We start from the raw sequence: 18,665 nt of genomic DNA on the forward strand, positions 1-18,665 counted from the left end.
TGTTGCTCCGTGTATATTGTCTGTAAATTGCGTGTGCTCGATTTTCTGTTTGCTGACGAAAAACCCGAGTTTTCGGGAGAAAAAAACCATGCTACCCTCGCTTGAGACTGACTAACTCAGCCACTTTGTGAAAAATACCCATAAAAATTTCCTCCCGTCATCAATGGGATTCGAACTCGGGTCTTTTCCACTCGGTGTATGAAGGACAGCGATCCTATCAACTGTTCTACCCACGAGGCACTTCAAGAGTCATAATACATGTTAAAAATGATCGCAGATAATATCATAGGAACTGGCTCAATATGATCTGAGTAATCAGTTGGGAGAGAAAATTACCGAGACAACAATTCATAAATGATCTTTTTTTGTGGTTTCCGTACTAAATTTCTATGCAAAGAACAAAATTTTCGAATCACTTTTTCACCACTCGACTTCGAATCCTCTGAAGCACAGCGTGAATCTAATTTTAAAATAAGAAAACACTTTGTTAAGTGTTTATCGAATCCCTTTATAAGGAACTCGGGGAGGGGGTCTAAACCTCGTTTCTGTTTGTTGAATTTGCTTTTATAGTGAGTTTACAATTCATTATAAAAGTAACATCAATAAACGGGTGAAATACAGTATTATGTGAAAAAAAAAAAATCGATAGTAAAACGTGTTTAAGTTTTGCTATAGATTTGTTATCGTAAAAGTAAGTAAACAGAATTGACATGTCCAACCTTACCAGTTTTAATTAAACATTCATCTAAATTACATTGTTTTTTTTCTTTTCGCCACACCTCATCTTGTAATCGTATTTCTAAGAAAAATCCATTTTATTCAGTACCTCATCCTAGGCATTCATGCCTCGTGGCATCAAGAAACTTTTAATTGTATCTAAACATGAGGCAGCTTCTGCAACCGAAACGCTGTTTGCTACCTCTTGTGGTAATTCTTATTCACTATCATATGTAGGACATTTGTTCCTTTCTAGATCTTCGCACTTGGTTAATATGTAATTCTATTTCAGCACCTGTTAATATGGGGCCTACAAATAAGTCATCACGTGCAGTACGAAGTTCCTTCAAAGTAGCACCAAAGAAGCTATCCTCTGTAATGCAGTGATATGACAACGGGTCAGCTTCATACTACAGCTCTTCTATACCGTATCGTCAGAGTTCATCATCATCTACCTCATTTCCAATCGAAGCAAAACCAGATTTCTGAAAACAGTTTTGCACCGTACTTTTTTTTGATACAATTCCTTCTGTTCCGCACGAACTCAATGGCCACTTTCATAGAGAACCTTGATGATATTTCTTATTACCAACCTGACCTGGGATGGCTTTGCTGTTGCGAAAGTATTTTATGATGTACTTCATATGGAGCAATTGAAAAATTGACAACAGTAAACGGAATCCATTCATATCTTTACAGTACACGTTGTGCCGATCTTGGAATCGCTGCAGGCATCCAGTTCCTGGTTCAAAGTTTTCATGTCAGATTAACTCGAGAATCACAAGCTCTTCCTTGTGAATTTTGATTTTCTTGCTGTAAAGAACCACCGCCCAAGAGGCTCTTCAACGGCAGTATACAAGGCGAATCTTTTTGTCTTTGCAACGTCTTTAGATTTCGGCCAGTTCAAGCAGTATTTGAGTTTTGTTTTTGATGAGCAGCTAGGCGGAACTCCGTATTCTTTTTGTCTCATCAAATTTTATATTTCACGCTTATTCCTGCTAACAGTAAAAATTGATGTTTTTGAGATATGTTTAAAACATTTGCCAAAATTGCACAGATTACTGAAAACTGTCTGTTTTTGCACTTGTGTAATTCATTCAAAAAAATTTATAGAGTACCATATGCCCATATCAGGACCGCGAAAAAGTTTTAATTAAAATAAAAAAAAAACTCTTTCGTTTTTTAAATTAAAACTTTTTCATGGTCCCGGTATGGGCATAAAAATAATACATAAATTAAAATATAAAATCATTTGATATTAGGCAGCTGAATCAACACGTCGTGATCTTAAACTGTACTTGCTGAAATTCAGAAAAGAGGGAAAGTTCTAGAAAATTTCTAGAATTTGCTCGCTGCTACTGTAAATTTGTATTTGTTGGCTATCTGACAACACTGTGCAGAAGTCAGAGAAAATCTGTCACTGTATCATGATTATGATTTTTAAATCAGCTGATTTTATAACTTACAGGATTGTTAGGTATTCCATCATTGTCTGCATCGTTGTCGCATGCATTTCCCATTCCATCATTGTCCGCATCTTCTTGGCCGCTGTTTGGTGTTGCAGGACAATTATCCTGAAAAAAATCAATGCAAGTAGTAGAGTTTTGTGTTCGCTGATTTCCAAATAACAAAACACAATTTATGACAATTTAAGAACAAAACCTAAAACACTAATCATATACGTATGATGAGACTTAATCTACGCTAAGGATGACTCCCCACTTAAGTAATAGCTAATACCATTAGCGTTATCATTAAGCGATCCATATACTGTGAAAGGTATGTGTCGAGTGATAGAACTTAGCTTACCGCCCTACAGCGAAGACTGTTGCAGTTCAGATTGTAGTCCGCCCATCCATCTAGGTCAGTATCTGGTCCACAAACTTTGCCGTCACCTGCCCATCCAATACGACACTGTCGTGAAATAAAATAGACATTCATTTTTTGTTTACTGATATATCTTTGAGAGCAGAAATCATCCATTGTTATATTTAGAATATTAGAAATACAACTGAAAGCAAGTTATAAATGAAAGTTGGATTTGAATTGTGATACAAGTAATGTGGCTGTAAAAGCCAGCCCATGTCAGTACGTGTACTTACTTGACACTCATACTTGACAGCTCCTCTTGGTAAAATACATTGGGCGTTAGGGTCACAGATAGTGCCATCAGGACAGGAACCTGGGTGTGGATGACAACCTACTGTCTGATTTCCAAAATATCCTTCAACACAGTTTCCACATCGGAAAGAACCCTGGAATAAAAAAATAAAAAAACTGTGATAAGTATGTTTCTTTTCTTTGTTTTTGACTTGAAATGGTTCACATGATCTTTGGGGTTCTTAATTTAAAAACGAACTCAAGAGTAGATATTAAAATTTTTATAAGAGCTTGAATCAGCATATCCAAATTATCTAAAACTAGAGAAATAACAGTTTAAAAAGTTCCAGGGTACTCCAACTATCCTAATATAGTACAAGATCGTTTATCTGCAATTATTGGGACTTAAGTCAGTTATTTTCCTTGAATAATTGGCACCCTAGCGTAGGATTCCGAAGAGTAGTTTTTTCTGAGTTCTTCGGTTTAAGGCGAGTTAGAAAAAAATCTGTTTTTGAAGACGAGTGCACTTAAACTGATGTTGAAATTTTAATTTATGTGCAGATCTGTATTATAAATTCCAACACAATACAGGATATTGTTAAATATGCATCATTGTACTATAATTAGTACTGTGTTGAACATAGTGATAGTTTTTTTTTTTTTTAAATTTTTCCTTTAAATACAGTAAGAAGAGAAACTGTAGCATTTTAGTACTCCCTCCGAAAGACATTAAACTCACCGGAGCGTTCAGGCATCGAGAATGAGTTACACATCCTCCGTTGTTTTCTTCACATTCGTTGATGTCGTAGCAAGTCTGAAAGAAGAGAGCATCCCAATTAATAGTTTTACCTCACCCAGTAGAATCTTTGTCACCGATATTGTATTCAAAATGCAATACATTTAGCTAAGTATGATTGACATTAAACAAAAAAGAATGCAGTATGATATACAGATGTGAATAAACTACACTTTTTGCTGCTGTATAGAGTTTTAAAAATACGAGATTAGCAAAATTTACCTGTTTCACTGTCTGTGCATATTCAATGCCTACACCTTCCATCCCTTGGCCTGTGTAATAACCAGATGGACACGCACCGCATCTATAACCTGGTGCTGTATTCCTGCACGAGACACCACGAAAGCACGGCTCCGCGAGATCACACTAGATATATAAACGCGCAGTATATAACAAAATAATATATACAGGAACAATATCAGATTAGTAATCAATGATATAGCATAAAACAACAAAAAAAAAAGTGTCAGAATAATGTTACTCTTTGGATTTTTCTTACATGCAGTGCCAGAAAATTGCCAAAACCTAAAAGAATTAATGGATGTTGTCTGTCAGTGTGTCCTGAAAGTATATGCAAATGAGATTCTGTATCTTTCTTACTTTTTTTTCGAAGCGAAAATAAACAAGATACAGAGCCATTGTAGTGGTTAGTGTAACAGATGCTATTATTACCTGCAGAAACGACCAACTAGTGAGTTAGTTTGTGGGAAAGGCTTTTAAATGCCCATACCATGTCCGCTTGGAAAAATGCGATTCGTGTTGGTCTAGATTCCAAGGTACTTCGTCGATGTTACCACTATGAAGAATATTCTTGGTGTGTTCGGTTATCCAGTGGATAGCTGAACACCAAGAGCAGTCGTCCATGTTCTGGAGCATCCAGACAAACGTGAATGAAGACCAGATACTTTGTCTCTAGGCTGCGATTAACAGATTTGCCTTTCTGAGGAGGATGTTAATTCATTTATGGGACATCTATCAAGAAGCACCATTAGTAGATAACTGGCAAAGTCCACATTATTGCATTCACATTGAGCACTGCATTCTGCTCTTACCACATCTCGTAATACAGTGATTTCAGTTGTGCAGAATAGAGGCAGCTGGAATGGTGGATGGTAACAGATTTTCTTCAGTGATAAAATGAGGTGGCCATGATGTAGTTTCATGATTATGGAAAGATTCATTCATTTTCTTGGGGTAGTGGGGGGAGGATAGGACTCGTGTGTCTACTCCCCGGTAAACGTGATGCCCCTGCCTGTAATTTAAAGGTATGTCGAACATCTGAAACTTTTTATTCACGAGTAGATGTGTTGTTTTACTATATCTCTGATAGTTAAATAAGCCTTTATTCCAACAAGACAGTGTGCGTTTAGGATATGGTGCAACGGCAACTTAGAGCCCAAACCGTAGAGGTTTTAAGAGAACATTTAATCCGGTCTTGGAGGGATATTCCTAAAGAGGATATCTGACACCTTTTTGTACACAAAGTCAATCAGCATAATGACTTGCATCGCTGCCAGAGGCGGATCATATTTGTACTGAGGTGTCCTGGTTTTTAGCATTAAAGATTTTTTTTTTAATTAATTTCTTCTCTTAACCTTGCCTGTTGTGTACCAAAAGTTCGGATAAATCAAGCCAAGCTTTTTTGGGCAAGTTTTCTTACATTGAGTATATATGCTGTAATGTGGTGTACGGAATAGTCAGAACAGACATTCAAGACAGCTTGAATGATGGAAGACATTATGCAAAACAATTTTTGTGTAAGTTTAATGAATTGCCTTGTGTTGCTTCATGTTATTCTGGTTCGATGAATGAGATTTATCATCAATTGATCCAGGTATTCTTTCCGTATTTTCTTTTCATTCTTTATAATTAAAAGCATATGAATTCAATCATAAGTGAATTATGATATAATATTATGCAATATTATAGAGTAATTCCTACACACTCTGTCATTACAGTGGCAGTTTATACAAAAGTATTCTTGTTAAAACTCCCGCCTTATAAGTTCGAAGTTACGTGAGAGACAGAAGCATCTGAGAAGTGGATCGACAATTTTTTTTTTTTTTTTTTTTAAATCGATGAAGTGCAACATTTGAGCCATAGGCAGTTTGGTAACGCATAGGCAGAAAAGGAGTTAAGCTACTTTTATGTGATTTTTGGACGACTTTGGTAATCGTATACAGTATTATAAGTTCTGGCTTGCAAACTTATTTCTTAAGAAAAATAATAGTTAAGAAACCATATCCTTCTTTAATTTTGAAAAATCTTGAAATAGTAATTTCTGTAATTTCTCTCTATAGAATGGGTGCATGATTGTGTTCCGAGTCACGCAGTATTCGAAGAAATTTATTGGCACCTCAAATGTCCAATAGATGTATTTATTTCTTCATCCTAGTAATGAACAGATTTTCACAGAAATATTATGTGAAACCTCTATTATTTTATGCTTTCAGTTAGTTTATTATTTTGGAGTGTGCTTTTGTCTTTGGGGATGGATTTCTTAATAGTCTTTATGCGTAACATAGGCCACAGCATCACGCCAACCTCGCGAAAAGCTACTCTTCCCTTAGTGAAATGAAAGTAGGTTTTATTAATTAATTAAACCTACTTAATTAATTTGGTTGGTTCGTTAATTAGTTTTTAATGGTAATAGCACTGTTACTTTCACATGGTTCAAGAGTGATTAATTTAATTAATGTTTTTTCGAAATTAATTCGCGTGAAATCAAATTAACACAAATATTTCTTCACATTGTTTGGTATATAAACTGATAATTAATTCCCTTCTTTCCTTACCTCGTCTATATCTGAACAATGACTTCCATTCCCTGTATAACCAGGCGGGCATGGTCCGCACAAGAACCCAAGTCCAGTATCAGTATTTACACATTGCACTCCTGAAAAACAGGGATTTTCGGAACATCGGTTGGAAGGTTTGCATATAATCCCGTTACCAGAATACCCAGCAGGGCAGGGTCCACATCTGTAACCTCCATTATCCATATCGTAACAGCGCACTCCTAAATGAAAATAAAAAATGAGCACACAAAAAAAAAACAAAAAAAAAACTGAATGTTAAAATGAAACATTAAATAGTATACAATTTTAAGGAAAATATCGAAAATTATCTGCTCTTTGTTACTTGTAATCTTTAAGTTTTGAAATCTCATTCGTTTAATGAATCGTTTGAGGAATAGCTAGTTCTCAAATGAACGGGGCTGAAGCAGGATTAAAAATTTTTTTTACTTGCCTGTTCGTTTGTTGACTTACCAGGGAAACATGGTCGGTCACTGCAAGTTATTAGAGGTTTACAGGCGACACCATCTCCAGTGAAACCTCTTGGGCACGCACTACATCTGAATCCATCCGGTGTGTCTTCACATGAAACACCGGGAAAGCATGGCTTGTCTCGACAGCGTTTTCTAACTAAAAGAAAATATAAGATTTAATTTCCAGAATATTTTCACGGGGAATGCATTTCAAATTACAGCTTTTGCAATTATTTTTAGGATTAGTTTTCATATGGAGTAAGAATAAATATAATACTGTATTATACACTGAGTGATCACTGAATTATGACCACCTACCTAATCATTCGTAGGTCTTCCTTTTGCCCTTTGCAGCAGCTGTCCGATGTGGCATTGATTCAACAAGATGTCGGAAGCGTTCGGGAGGTATGGCCAACCAAGCTGTGTGTAATGCGGTCAGCAATGCAGGTATGGAGGTGATTGGTGTATCCAGACGCCTGATATGCCTTTCTGTAGTGTCCCACAAGTGCTCTATGGATATATTAAGTGCAATAGCATCACTGATACACAGCCATTTCTGAATAAACAGAATATTTAAAGGCGGCATCGTTTTAAGTTATATCTCATATTGTGAATACCTTCACAACGAGTTGCCATGATATTGCACTACTTTTAATAAGTAACGCTTCACCTAAGGAGAAGACTAATGTTACTTATTCTCAGATAGGTACTACCACCCGGACGGCACCGTTTCAGGGAAGAAGGGCCAAATAGCCCTGAAACGGTGCCGTCCGGGTGGTGGTATCTATCTGAGAATAAGTAACATTAGTCTTCTCCTTAGGTGACATGGACATGTGGACATGTGTGGACATGTCTTTTTGTAATGGGCGGCACCTAGAACGTCAGTTCATCTCCGCCTCGTATCTCTGTGAAGAACAGTACCACTGTAGAAGGGCCAGAAATAAGTAGTGTATGTTTGTGTGTATTATGTGTGTGTTCTGTTGTTGTGTCTGACCGCTTGGCTACCCAGAATCATCAGTCACCTGGACAGATGATTCTGGGTACTCGTCCACACCACGGGAAGGTGGGCCAGTCTCAATGGAGCTCGCATTGTCTCAATTCGAGACTCTGACCCACCTGATGTTGGCAAAAGATGGGCCAGATTCCTCTGGGGGGCCCACTCCAGAGGAGAGAGAGAAAAAAAAAAAAAAAAGGATTTCCCGTGGTGTTAAAAAAAAAAATAAAATAAAAAATAAATAAATAAATTAGGTGAAGCGTTACTTATTAAAAGTAGTGCAATATCATGGCAACTCGTTGTGAAGGTATTCACAATATGAGATATAACTTAAAACGATGCCGCCTTATAAATATTCTGTTTATTCAGAAATGGCTGTGTATTGATGATGCTATTGCACTAAATATATACATAGTCTAAATTTGCTCGCAGCTTGAGGCTTTAGCCCTAAACGCATCTTAGCTCTATGGGATTGATATCGGGGGAGTTCGGAAGCCAATCGATATACTGGAAGTCAGAACTGTGTTCCTCAAACCATTCCTGCACAAGTGCCCGATGGCTCGGCGCATTGTCATCTTGGAAGACACCATCAGAAAAAGTGTAACATAGAGGGGTGTACACAGTCAGCAAGCAGTTGGCGATAGCGAAGACCTGATATGTTGTTCCACATGCATCATGGGTCCAAGTTCCTGCCGGTGAAACATGCCCCACACCATACAACCGCCTCCACCGGCCTGCACTTTTGATACCATACATGGTGGATGAAGAGCCTCATGCTGTTGACGCCAAATCCGTACACGACCATCCACGGTGTGGGGTAAATAACATGACTCACCCAACCAGCACACTTTCTTCCAGTTTTCTAACGTGCAACTTGCATGCTCTTTTGCACCAGGCGAGTCTTTTACGCCATGAACCTTGGTTAGGAGAGGATGCCGTAGGGGTCGTCTGCTGGTATAGCCCATGCATGGGACGCATGGTCATGCCAGATATTGTTCCGGGTTGGCCCATGTTCTGTTGGGTAGTCAACTCCTCAACAGTGCTGCGCCTGTTCGTCTGTACGAGTCATCGGACCCGGCAACCTTTCGCTGATCTTTGCAGTTTTGCCGTCGGGTCGTTGTTTGACCATTTTGAACGCCAGTTCTGGTACACTTTAACTACGGCGTCTCTCTAACACCTCACCAGTTCAGCCGTTTGGGAAATCGAGGCATCAACTCTTCGAGCACACTCTGTCCACAATCTGTCCTTTATCAATGTCCGATAAATTCTTCCTTTTATCACACTCGGAATTTTATTACCTACTGAACCACTGACACCTTATCTATGCTACGTACGTCGACTAACTGCACACTCACGTGGTCAATGGGTCACATTCAGTTTTCATAGGGGTGGTCATAATTCAGTGATCACTCAGTGTATATTCTTATATTATATAAGAGAATAATTATATAGAAAGGCCTCCATAGCCGAGTAGGTAACTATTTATTAGGGTCACCCGGAAGGTTACTTCATCTACCCATGTGTATTGTGTTTGTAAACTGCGTGTTTTCTCTGGTCGATTTGCTTTCTTTGCTGGACGAAAAACCCCGGGTTCCGGAGGATAAACCTTGCCGTCTACGCCTGAGACCGACTAACTCAGCCATGGAGTGAAAAATGCCCATAAATTCCTCGCGTCATCGACGAGATTCGAACCTGGATCTTTTCCACCCGGTGTGGGGAGGACAGTGACGATACCACTGCGCTACCGCGCAGACGTAGCCGAGTGGTCAGGAGCGGAATAGCAATAGCACACGCTCTTTGGTTAGACCGAGCGTCAAGCCCTTGACTGATAAATACAATCAATCTGCCAACCCGCACTGGACCAGCGTGGCAGATTATGGTCCATTCCTACATCATGACTTCTTGAGAAGGCCTCCATCCGGCAGTGGATTTACAATAGCTGCAGATTTATTTATTTTTATTTAAAGGTATAAAATATTATGATTCTGACAACCTTGAAATCCAAAATCACTCCAAAACTACAGCTATGACCACACTACATCGAATAGAAGGTCAGTAGTGAGATAGCACTCGGCTGCTGGACTGTTGTTGAGTTTAACGACACACAGGCTGCAAGGGCCATATTGTGTCTTTCTTATGATTATTTGCTGGACTGTTACGTTGGAATGGCAAAGGGGGGGGGAGTAATGCACTATATAGCTGATTAATTTATCAGCTAGGCTCCAATTGCTTATCGATACTTTTCAAATGTGTTTTAATGAAGCCATGTTTCGTTTCATAAAATATTAAAACTTCTTTTAATTATTTTAATATATTCTTAGACCTCGACATACCAATCGATAATTAAGAATACCCAAGAAATACGCATTACTTAATTATTTGGTACTTACTTCGACACATCTCACAGCGTTCCAAGGACTCTCTGAGTAGTCGTGTTTCCCTCACCTGAAAGAAAAATTTTAATTTACGTTAATTTCAAGATTTTTTATCACTTACCAAATTAAATCAATTTATCAACCTAATGGTGGCTAAAATACAAGATGTCCAAAAGTCGCTGCGTATTTTAGTGAAACAGTGTGATTTTCAAATAAATTTCTTTTTTTACATCAAACATAAGTATTTGTAATGTGTTAGAGATGTTATTATAATTTTTATTAATTTTAATGTTTTCTTCTCAGACCCATAATTCATGATGAATGTTCAAGAACGAATTTTTGTTGTAATATCCTGTATCAAAGGAATGAATTTTTGTGAAATTAGGGAAAGATTTTCACGGAGATTTCATAGTTTTGGTCCTACAGACAATGCGATTCGTGCACTAGTGAATAAGTTTAAAAAACTAGGTCTGTGCATGACGAGAAGAAATGTGGACGCCCAAGCATTGAATCAATTCGAGAAATGTTCGAAGAGGACCCAAATTTATCAGTTAGGGAGGGATCTCGAAGACTGAACACACCCAAGACATCAGTTCACAGAATTTTGCGTTCCACACTGATGAAAAAGGCCTATCACATCCAAGTGTTGCATGACCTGCATGAAGAAGATTTTCCACGTCAAGCAGCAATGTGTGCAGAACTTGTCGATCAAATCCAAAATAACAGCTTAATGATCCACATCTTGTTCAGTAATGAGGCGACTTTTTACACTTAATCGCCACAATTGTCGTATCTGGGCTTCCCAAAAACCATCTTAGTTCACAGAATGGCAAAGAGACGCCCCTAAAGTAAATGTGTGGCTTGGGATGATGAAGTCAAAAATTTATGGACCTTACTTTTTGCAGAAGCAACAGTTACAGGAACTGTGTACCTTGATATGCTTCAGCAGTTTCTTGAACCCCAACTTCTTGATAATGGTGTTATTTCAATGTAGTGTTTCAGCAGGATGGAGCGCCATGTCATTACGCTCGAACTGTCCAGGAATACCTCAAAAGGCGCTTTCTGAATCGGTGGATCGGGCATGGAGGACCTAGGTGGCGAGTTCTTCGGATTTAACTCCCTTGGATTTTTTTTTTGCTTGAGGTTTCATAAAATCAAAGGTTTATCGCAAGAAGATTCAAGATTTACCTGATCTTAGATAATGCATTTGGGAGGCAGTACAGGAAATTACCCAGAAATGCTTGTAAATGTGTTTCACAACGCGGCTGAGCGATTCGAAATTTGCAGGGACACTGATGAGGCACTTATGGAAAGCAATAATTAAATTCTTGATCTTTGTATGTAATAATTTTTTTTTCTGTTTCAAACTTGGATATTGTATAAAAATAAACTTGTAATCATGCTATTAAGTCATTCGTCCCAAATTCACCGGATTTCACCAAAATACGCAGTTACTTTTGGGACATCCTGTATAAGAGATGAGTTACGTATATTAGAGAAGTGCTGCTTGCTGTTTATCATAATTCGGTCTCGTGAATTAATATTAAACTCGCAAGAGGTATACATATTAATAATTATTTCGGGAACTTCACGATTCCAGCAGCCATTTCTTCTAACATTTTTTTTTTTTTTTTTTGTGGATGGGAAAATTATTTGCCTATTTACAAACCTGAACTTAGCCCAAAAACGGGTGAGAATCTGCTCGAACAGTTTTACCTGTTATCCTGTTTACATGCCTTATAGTATAATGAAAATGATAGATGGCGTGTTTGTGTTAAGAGCCAAAGCAACTAAGGCTAAGAGGCGACAGTTTATCGTGCCTGTCTAGCTGTAATTTCTAACCGAAGAGCACACATTATCTGGCTGTAATTTGTGTTCTTCGATCAGTTTTCTGGACGAAAAACTCGACTTTGCGGAAGTAGAAACCATAATGCCCTCAAGAGAGGCCGACTAACTCAGCCATATTATAGCATATTATGTGGGGGGGACAGTTGTTATAATCAATTGAAGCGTCTTTATTAATATTAAAACTTAAATAAAGATATCAGTGGCCTTTATGTATTGCAATTAGTATAAATGAAGATACAAGGCTTACTAATGCAAAACCCGTCTGACAGTTAGCATAGCTGATAACTGTTAGAGGGCTATTGCATTAGTAAGGGCCAATTGAAGATTGTTTCGCTTGGATAGCATAGGGCTTAAAGCCAACACTGAAATGGAATCCAAGTACATAAACAACTTACCTGACTGCTCTTCAAAATATCTAAGACCCCTAGATCTATGTTTCAATTTCAAAATTGAATTACAGAAGAGCTTACTTTTGTTACAAATCCCGGGGATTTTAGGATTTGTCTGAAAATGCATTAGTGAAAGAAATAATCTGTTTAATCCCTAGGATTCGGAGATTTACGTCAAACAAAGTGTAGCCGTGTGCCGCATTTTTCAAATGCTTGAATACGTACCGGGTATTATATTCTGATTTCATTTGTTTCCATATAGGTCAGCTTGTAAGGTTGTTCTTAATGCGATTTAGATGCGTGGTGTGCTATTTTATTGTAAAACACAAAATCAGAGTAACAGGCGAAAAAATAAAATAAAATTAATTAAATTAATGAACTCGGTGTTTAAACACAAGAAAGAAAACTAAGTGATTTTCAATATTGGAAATTATACTAGAGAAAGGTGTCTACCTAACAAACGGGATTGAAACTGTGTGATCGTCAGCATCAGACTCTTCCATGTCATGTGACCATAAGTAGCTTAAATGGTAAATATGGATGGATTTGGATTTTAGTATATCAAGCAATAGTAATAGATTTTATAGCCTGCCGAGAAAAATATAAGTTTTAGAACAACAGTTAATGCAGCGTACATTAATGAAGGCCAAAGTAAATGTTGAATTGAAACAACGCACCTGAAGATCCATATTTTTGCGGAGTTCTCTAACTGCTGCTGTGAGTTCTGCTAATGTTTCTACAAGGAGGTCTTGTTCTGAAAGAAAAAAAAAAAGTAAATACGTAAACCATATGATCAGATGTAAACTCACCAAAGCACTTCAGTAATATTTATTTATTTTATCTGTTTATTACAAATCACCCGGACACAGCCATAAAGGCTAGGCGGGTGGATCATAATTTACTCTTCAACTTTCCTTCTACAAGCTGCTTTTACTTTACGGTCCTGGAATTGCTCTTGTTTACATCTGAAGTTTTTACATTTTCCAGTATTCCTTTTACTTTTAAATGCATTAATTTACTCCTCAGGTTTAAAACTTAACGCATAAACCATTATAACAACAGAATTAAAACGTAAATTATTTAACATTTGCATTAGTAAGTTAATACTGTTGATTCCTTAGTCATGGTAATAATTATTTTAATTGTAGAGTATAACACAATATAAAGGGCTGATAAAACTTTTAACTTGTTAGCTTGAGATGGCGGTTTTTGAGAATGTCCATATTGAACAACCATCGCCAAGACGTCAGAAGAAAAGCGATCCACTCGCTCATCTCCTGCCAATTTTAATTCATGTCAAATCCAGAGTTTCTGCACAGATGGCGAAGTGGGGTTGGGGAATCAAAGGTGGTTTCCTGTGATGGTTTATTAGTTGAAGAACAATTTTAAGGAATGGTCTGCCAATATGTGAATTTGGTTGCTGTTGGAGTGATAATTGGAATGACTCTCTCTCCCACCTTCATTTCACCGATACTTAAAATAACCCATGCACTACTGTTGGGAGGAGAGAATGAATATTATTTGAAGGTAAGATTATTGGAAGATTTGATGATTATTTTAAGACACGGTTTAATAAAAGTAGTGGCAAATGATATAAGTTTCAAGCTTATATAGCATCATCCACAAAAACAAAAAGAAACAAAAAACCTGCTCACATCATTTGCCCATCTCCTCTGACAATTTGTCTAATCCTTCTTGAAGATTATTTTATGGATTACTTGAAGTCAGTATATTCCACCTATAAATGAAAATGTTATTTGTTTGAAGATAGAATGATTCAATGCTGGAATAATGTGATTTAGCTATCATTGATTAATTACGAGGAGTTTGTTAATAAACAAACGAATTTAGATTCTTTTGTTTTTTACTTTCCTTGAAAGTTCAAACTCGGCATTTTTCATCATTTATCTTGTAGGTTGGATTTACTCGAATTGGCCACAGGTCTTTCCCTCCTTTCGAAACTGTCTGTTACTTCTCATGCGCTTAAGGAACGCCTCTGGGACCGAACTTAACCGCTCTGCTTTACTCTAAACCGAATTATCAGAAACAGACGGGAAATAAAACTTTTAATCTAATAACCTCTCTTTCCGTTCGCTTTCGAAGTGCCAAACCAAGAGCTTGTTGTAGCAACAGATATTACATTACTCTTCCTGGTAGAGCGTGTGTTGCATCATCGACAGCCTTCGTGCTAAATGTTTAACTTTAACAATGCCGCTGGTGCCTTGCACTGACCTCTGAGCAGCAATGTCACGTTTCTGTTTGCAATTAGATTTTCAAGAGCTTCTTATTTCTTCGAAGCTTTTTTCTTCTTCTTCTTCTTTACTCGGGTGTCCAACGAATTAAAAAAAAACAGAATTTAAATTGGGGTGAAACAAATGTGATCTGAGTAGTTAGATGTTGCTGCGTTTTTTCTCTTCATTACGAAGTCCATCATTCGGATGTAAACACTTCTTTGCATGCTGGAACCATCCATCATGGCTTAGCCATTTGATTGGTTGTGATAACTTATTACTTAACCAAATTATCTTGTAACTTTATCTTATTATTCACCAACTTAATTAATTTAAGTTAATTAAATTTAATAAAATAAAGTTTGTTATTTAAAATATTAATTAATTTTCTTTGAATTGTAGAGTAGAACACTACAAAGGGCTGATAAAACCGCCCATAGCTTTAATAGTGTAAATAGTGTTATGGAAATCTTACCTTCTCCATTATAATAGACTTTAGGAACAGGTTGTGTACTAAGGATGTTGCTGCCGGTACATCCAAAGTCTCTTAAGGCCGTCTCTCGAGTTACATTACCGAGTACTGTCATGTTGAGCCTTTTCTCCCGATCCTATTACAAAAATAAGATAAAATTGAAGTCGTATGTTGCTTGAAACAATTCCAATTTTGTGATTATACTCGTAAATCACGTCAGGAGAGAGAGAGAGGGAGGTAACAAGTTACATTCAGATAAATACAGAGGTATGGCAATAAAGTTCCCAGACTTGAGCAATAAAAAAAAAGGACACAAAATGAAGGAGTTCAAAATGGTTTTATTTTTATTCAAAGTAATTACCATCTGATTGATTGCACGCACTGAAATATCCAACACTCATCTCCAGTGGCAATACAGTCGAGGAAATTTAGAATTTTCTTAACAAGTCTGGATGAAATCTTCGCATGATGGCGCTCTGTTGCTTTTGCTCGTCCGTGAGGCCGTGCGGTACAAATTTTGTACAGACCTTCCTTTTTCCCAAATCTTCATGCAGATTTGATGAAGTCTCCTTATTTATATCCACCTCATCAGCCATCATTCTGATGATCAAACAACAATCTGTTGCCACAGTTTCCGAACTTTCTCAACTCTGCCATCGTTTCGAGAGGTTGACGGACGCCCAATTTTTGGGTCATCGCGAACGTCCTCATGTCCGTCTTTGAATTGTCTGTACCATTCAAACGCACACGTACGATAACGTTTCATCAGCATAAACAGTTTTTAACATCTGATACGTTTCTGTTGCAGATTTTCCGAGTTTAAAGCGAAATTTTATATTCGTTCGTTGCTTCATTGCAAAATCGTGACATGGAATGTTAACGCTACTAACGAAAACTAGTTGTTACTTGCAACCTCTCAGTCTAGTGGACAGTCGCTGTACCACCATCTGTTGGAGGAAGTTTGAACTACAACATACCACTTCTTTTATTTTCAGACTCATCGAACATAACCGCAGCAACACCAGTCAGGGAACTTTATTGCCACCTCATTCGAGTAATTCTAATATCATAACAAGTTTGATAACGATTTAAAGGTAGGAAGGGTGATTTACTACCAGAACCAGGCTGTTTTGTTTTAGAATGACTTAGACTTACATAAAAAAAAACGGAACTGAAGTTTAATGCTTCTGGTTTTGAACCTAGGGAACAGAAATCCTAGGTGGCAGAATGGAGTTAAAAGTGTGTCAGGACAAAAGAGATGTAAGGGTTATGATTCAGTTAGACACGAAATTATCCGTGCATTGTAAACAGTCGGATAGGAAGGCACATGGTGTCCTGTTTATGCTATATAGGACTTTCACATGTGGGGAAGGATGTCATTGTCCCGTTATTTAACAGGATGGTGAGACCACGTTTAGAATATTGTATTCACGTATGGTGGCCAGACAGACAGAACTTCTAGTAAGAGTAGAAGGAAAGGAGGGCAGCCAGATTGGTAAGGGGGTGCTAATCGATATCCTTATGAAGAATTACTTGAAAAAGGCGGACTGCAAAGCTGTCAGCCAGACGTCTTGGAGAAGGGGAGCCTGATAGAGATATATAAGGCCCTGAAGGGAATCAGTAAAATGAAGGAAAGAGTGAGGTATATTTTCTCTGGTAAAAGAGAAAATTGTTTATTTTTTTGGCAAATGCAGAAAAAGTCCGCTTCCTTGCATAATTTAGCTATTATAGTACTAAATAATACCAATACAACCAGAACGTCTTTTGTTATCTTTATTTAATATCTTTCAAACAAAGACAAATTCGACAAAATAAGTCTGACTTTTATGAAATATTTTTAGGAGATTTTCCTAATTTCAGCGAATCCTGAAGGTGCATGCAGAAATTCTCGGAATTATATTATAATAAATCTCCTGGAAGTGGCATACTGTGAAACATCACATGCTTAATATGCTTATCTGGAAATAGCTTCAGGTTTTAGAAATTAGCGAATGGAAATACGCCAGGTGACGGTCAAATATTGGTAAGTAAAGATGGTACTAGCTTCAAATTTTGTGTTACTGAAACTCTTCATCTGATTCGCTTGCACTGTTTTAACAATGATGTGGTAAAGATTCGATGAAACCAAGCCAAGTTTACTAGTGGAAAAAAGCAAAGGGAAAGTGATGCTGGAAGTTTTTATTGCCTTTCCTCCATAAACGTATTCGCTTCGAATTTAAACCAGAGGTCTATACTGTGGTCAAAAACGCTGTACGATGAAGTGCATCTTAGTCTGACAGATGAGATCAGAGTTGAAGAGGTGAGGGTGGACTGGATTTTGTTAACTAACAATGCACTTGTGCAAGGTTTCACTTCAGTCAGACAGTACGTCACTAAACGCGGAATGACAGTATTGGAACAATGATCTTATTCACTAGATTTTGCACCTTAAAAAATCTTCAAAAAACTGCACCGAGATTTTTTAAGGTGCCATAGCTGGTATAATTTTTTTGTTGGGAGGATTTATTTTATATTTAATTAACATAAATTTATTAATGTAAATTTCTTCTGAGAAGTGTTTAAATTCCACGTGTATATCAATGGGGAATTTACTCATATGTTCTCTTTGGGTATAGGACACTGATAGTAAATGGTAAAAATATAGCCATAGTAGGAGGAAATAATCTGGGGAGATGGAGAGCCCTTATCTGTTGCAGTCTAGACTATGACTTTAAAATGTGCTTTATAGATGAGGCGAGCATAACATACCCTCACGCCGAACTAACTCCATTTATTTTTTTTTTATTTATCTACCAGGTCTTTATAGACCTACTGTATTAGTCTTAGTCCATGCACTCCGTCCGCGCCTTGGAGACATCTGCCCGCATTAGGATTGCGGTCACGTAGATTTGGCGCTACAAATACACTGGTGAACAAAAAGGTAAGGTATAAATGACAAACTTGCGGTAATTTGCAGATCGCTTGATAAAAGTTAATGAAATTTGGTATGGAAATACATCATGTTATGATGCAACAGTAGTGTGGGTGAATGTGCATTGTGAATAAAGCACGTGATTTCCAGAATGAGCAAATCAACTTATGCATCCGTGAAAGTGGGTATCTTGGAGAGGTAGTTGTGGAAGGGGGTATGATTCATTTGATGGTCACGCAACATTCACAGTGGGTTCCGATGCTATTAATGGCAGCGTTCATGAGTCGTGGTGGTATTTGAAGCCCACTGTTCCAGGAGAGAAGTTCATAATTCACGTAAGGTTGAAGAATAAGTTGCCCGAAATGCACAGTCAGACTCGGTGATGCATGATCAGATCGCATTGCTTAAAACTGTCCATATTGACATATTATGATGTGCGCGTGCCCACGTGTTCATTTGCACGTTCCTTAATTACTTGATTTTGTGTGCATAATTCCAGTTCTTATTTAAAAGCATAAGTCAAGTATAAATTGTATACACTTCAACTTTTGTCAATTTGTAGCA

General features: G+C 37.5%; 1 protein-coding gene across 1 annotated transcript in view; it reads right to left on the reverse strand.

Annotated features, from left to right (window-relative positions):
* LOC150091571 (cartilage oligomeric matrix protein-like) overlaps positions 1 to 18,665 on the reverse strand; it is a 131,268-nt gene that overhangs the window by 80,643 nt on the left and 31,960 nt on the right. The window contains exons 4-13 of the mRNA XM_090376238.1: positions 15,194 to 15,326; positions 13,165 to 13,241; positions 10,266 to 10,320; positions 6,883 to 7,038; positions 6,409 to 6,632; positions 3,836 to 3,979; positions 3,557 to 3,631; positions 2,820 to 2,972; positions 2,527 to 2,631; positions 2,184 to 2,291 (exon numbers count right to left, since the gene is read on the reverse strand). Coding sequence (XP_090232364.1) covers positions 2,184 to 2,291; positions 2,527 to 2,631; positions 2,820 to 2,972; positions 3,557 to 3,631; positions 3,836 to 3,979; positions 6,409 to 6,632; positions 6,883 to 7,038; positions 10,266 to 10,320; positions 13,165 to 13,241; positions 15,194 to 15,326 — 1,230 coding nt within the window. The remainder of the gene's footprint in view (positions 1 to 2,183; positions 2,292 to 2,526; positions 2,632 to 2,819; positions 2,973 to 3,556; positions 3,632 to 3,835; positions 3,980 to 6,408; positions 6,633 to 6,882; positions 7,039 to 10,265; positions 10,321 to 13,164; positions 13,242 to 15,193; positions 15,327 to 18,665) is intronic.

The sequence above is a fragment of the Mastigoproctus giganteus genome, chromosome 1 (genome assembly GCF_048544385.1).
Source record: "Mastigoproctus giganteus isolate SK-2022 chromosome 1, ASM4854438v1, whole genome shotgun sequence".
NCBI classification, from domain to species: domain Eukaryota; kingdom Metazoa; phylum Arthropoda; class Arachnida; order Uropygi; family Thelyphonidae; genus Mastigoproctus; species Mastigoproctus giganteus.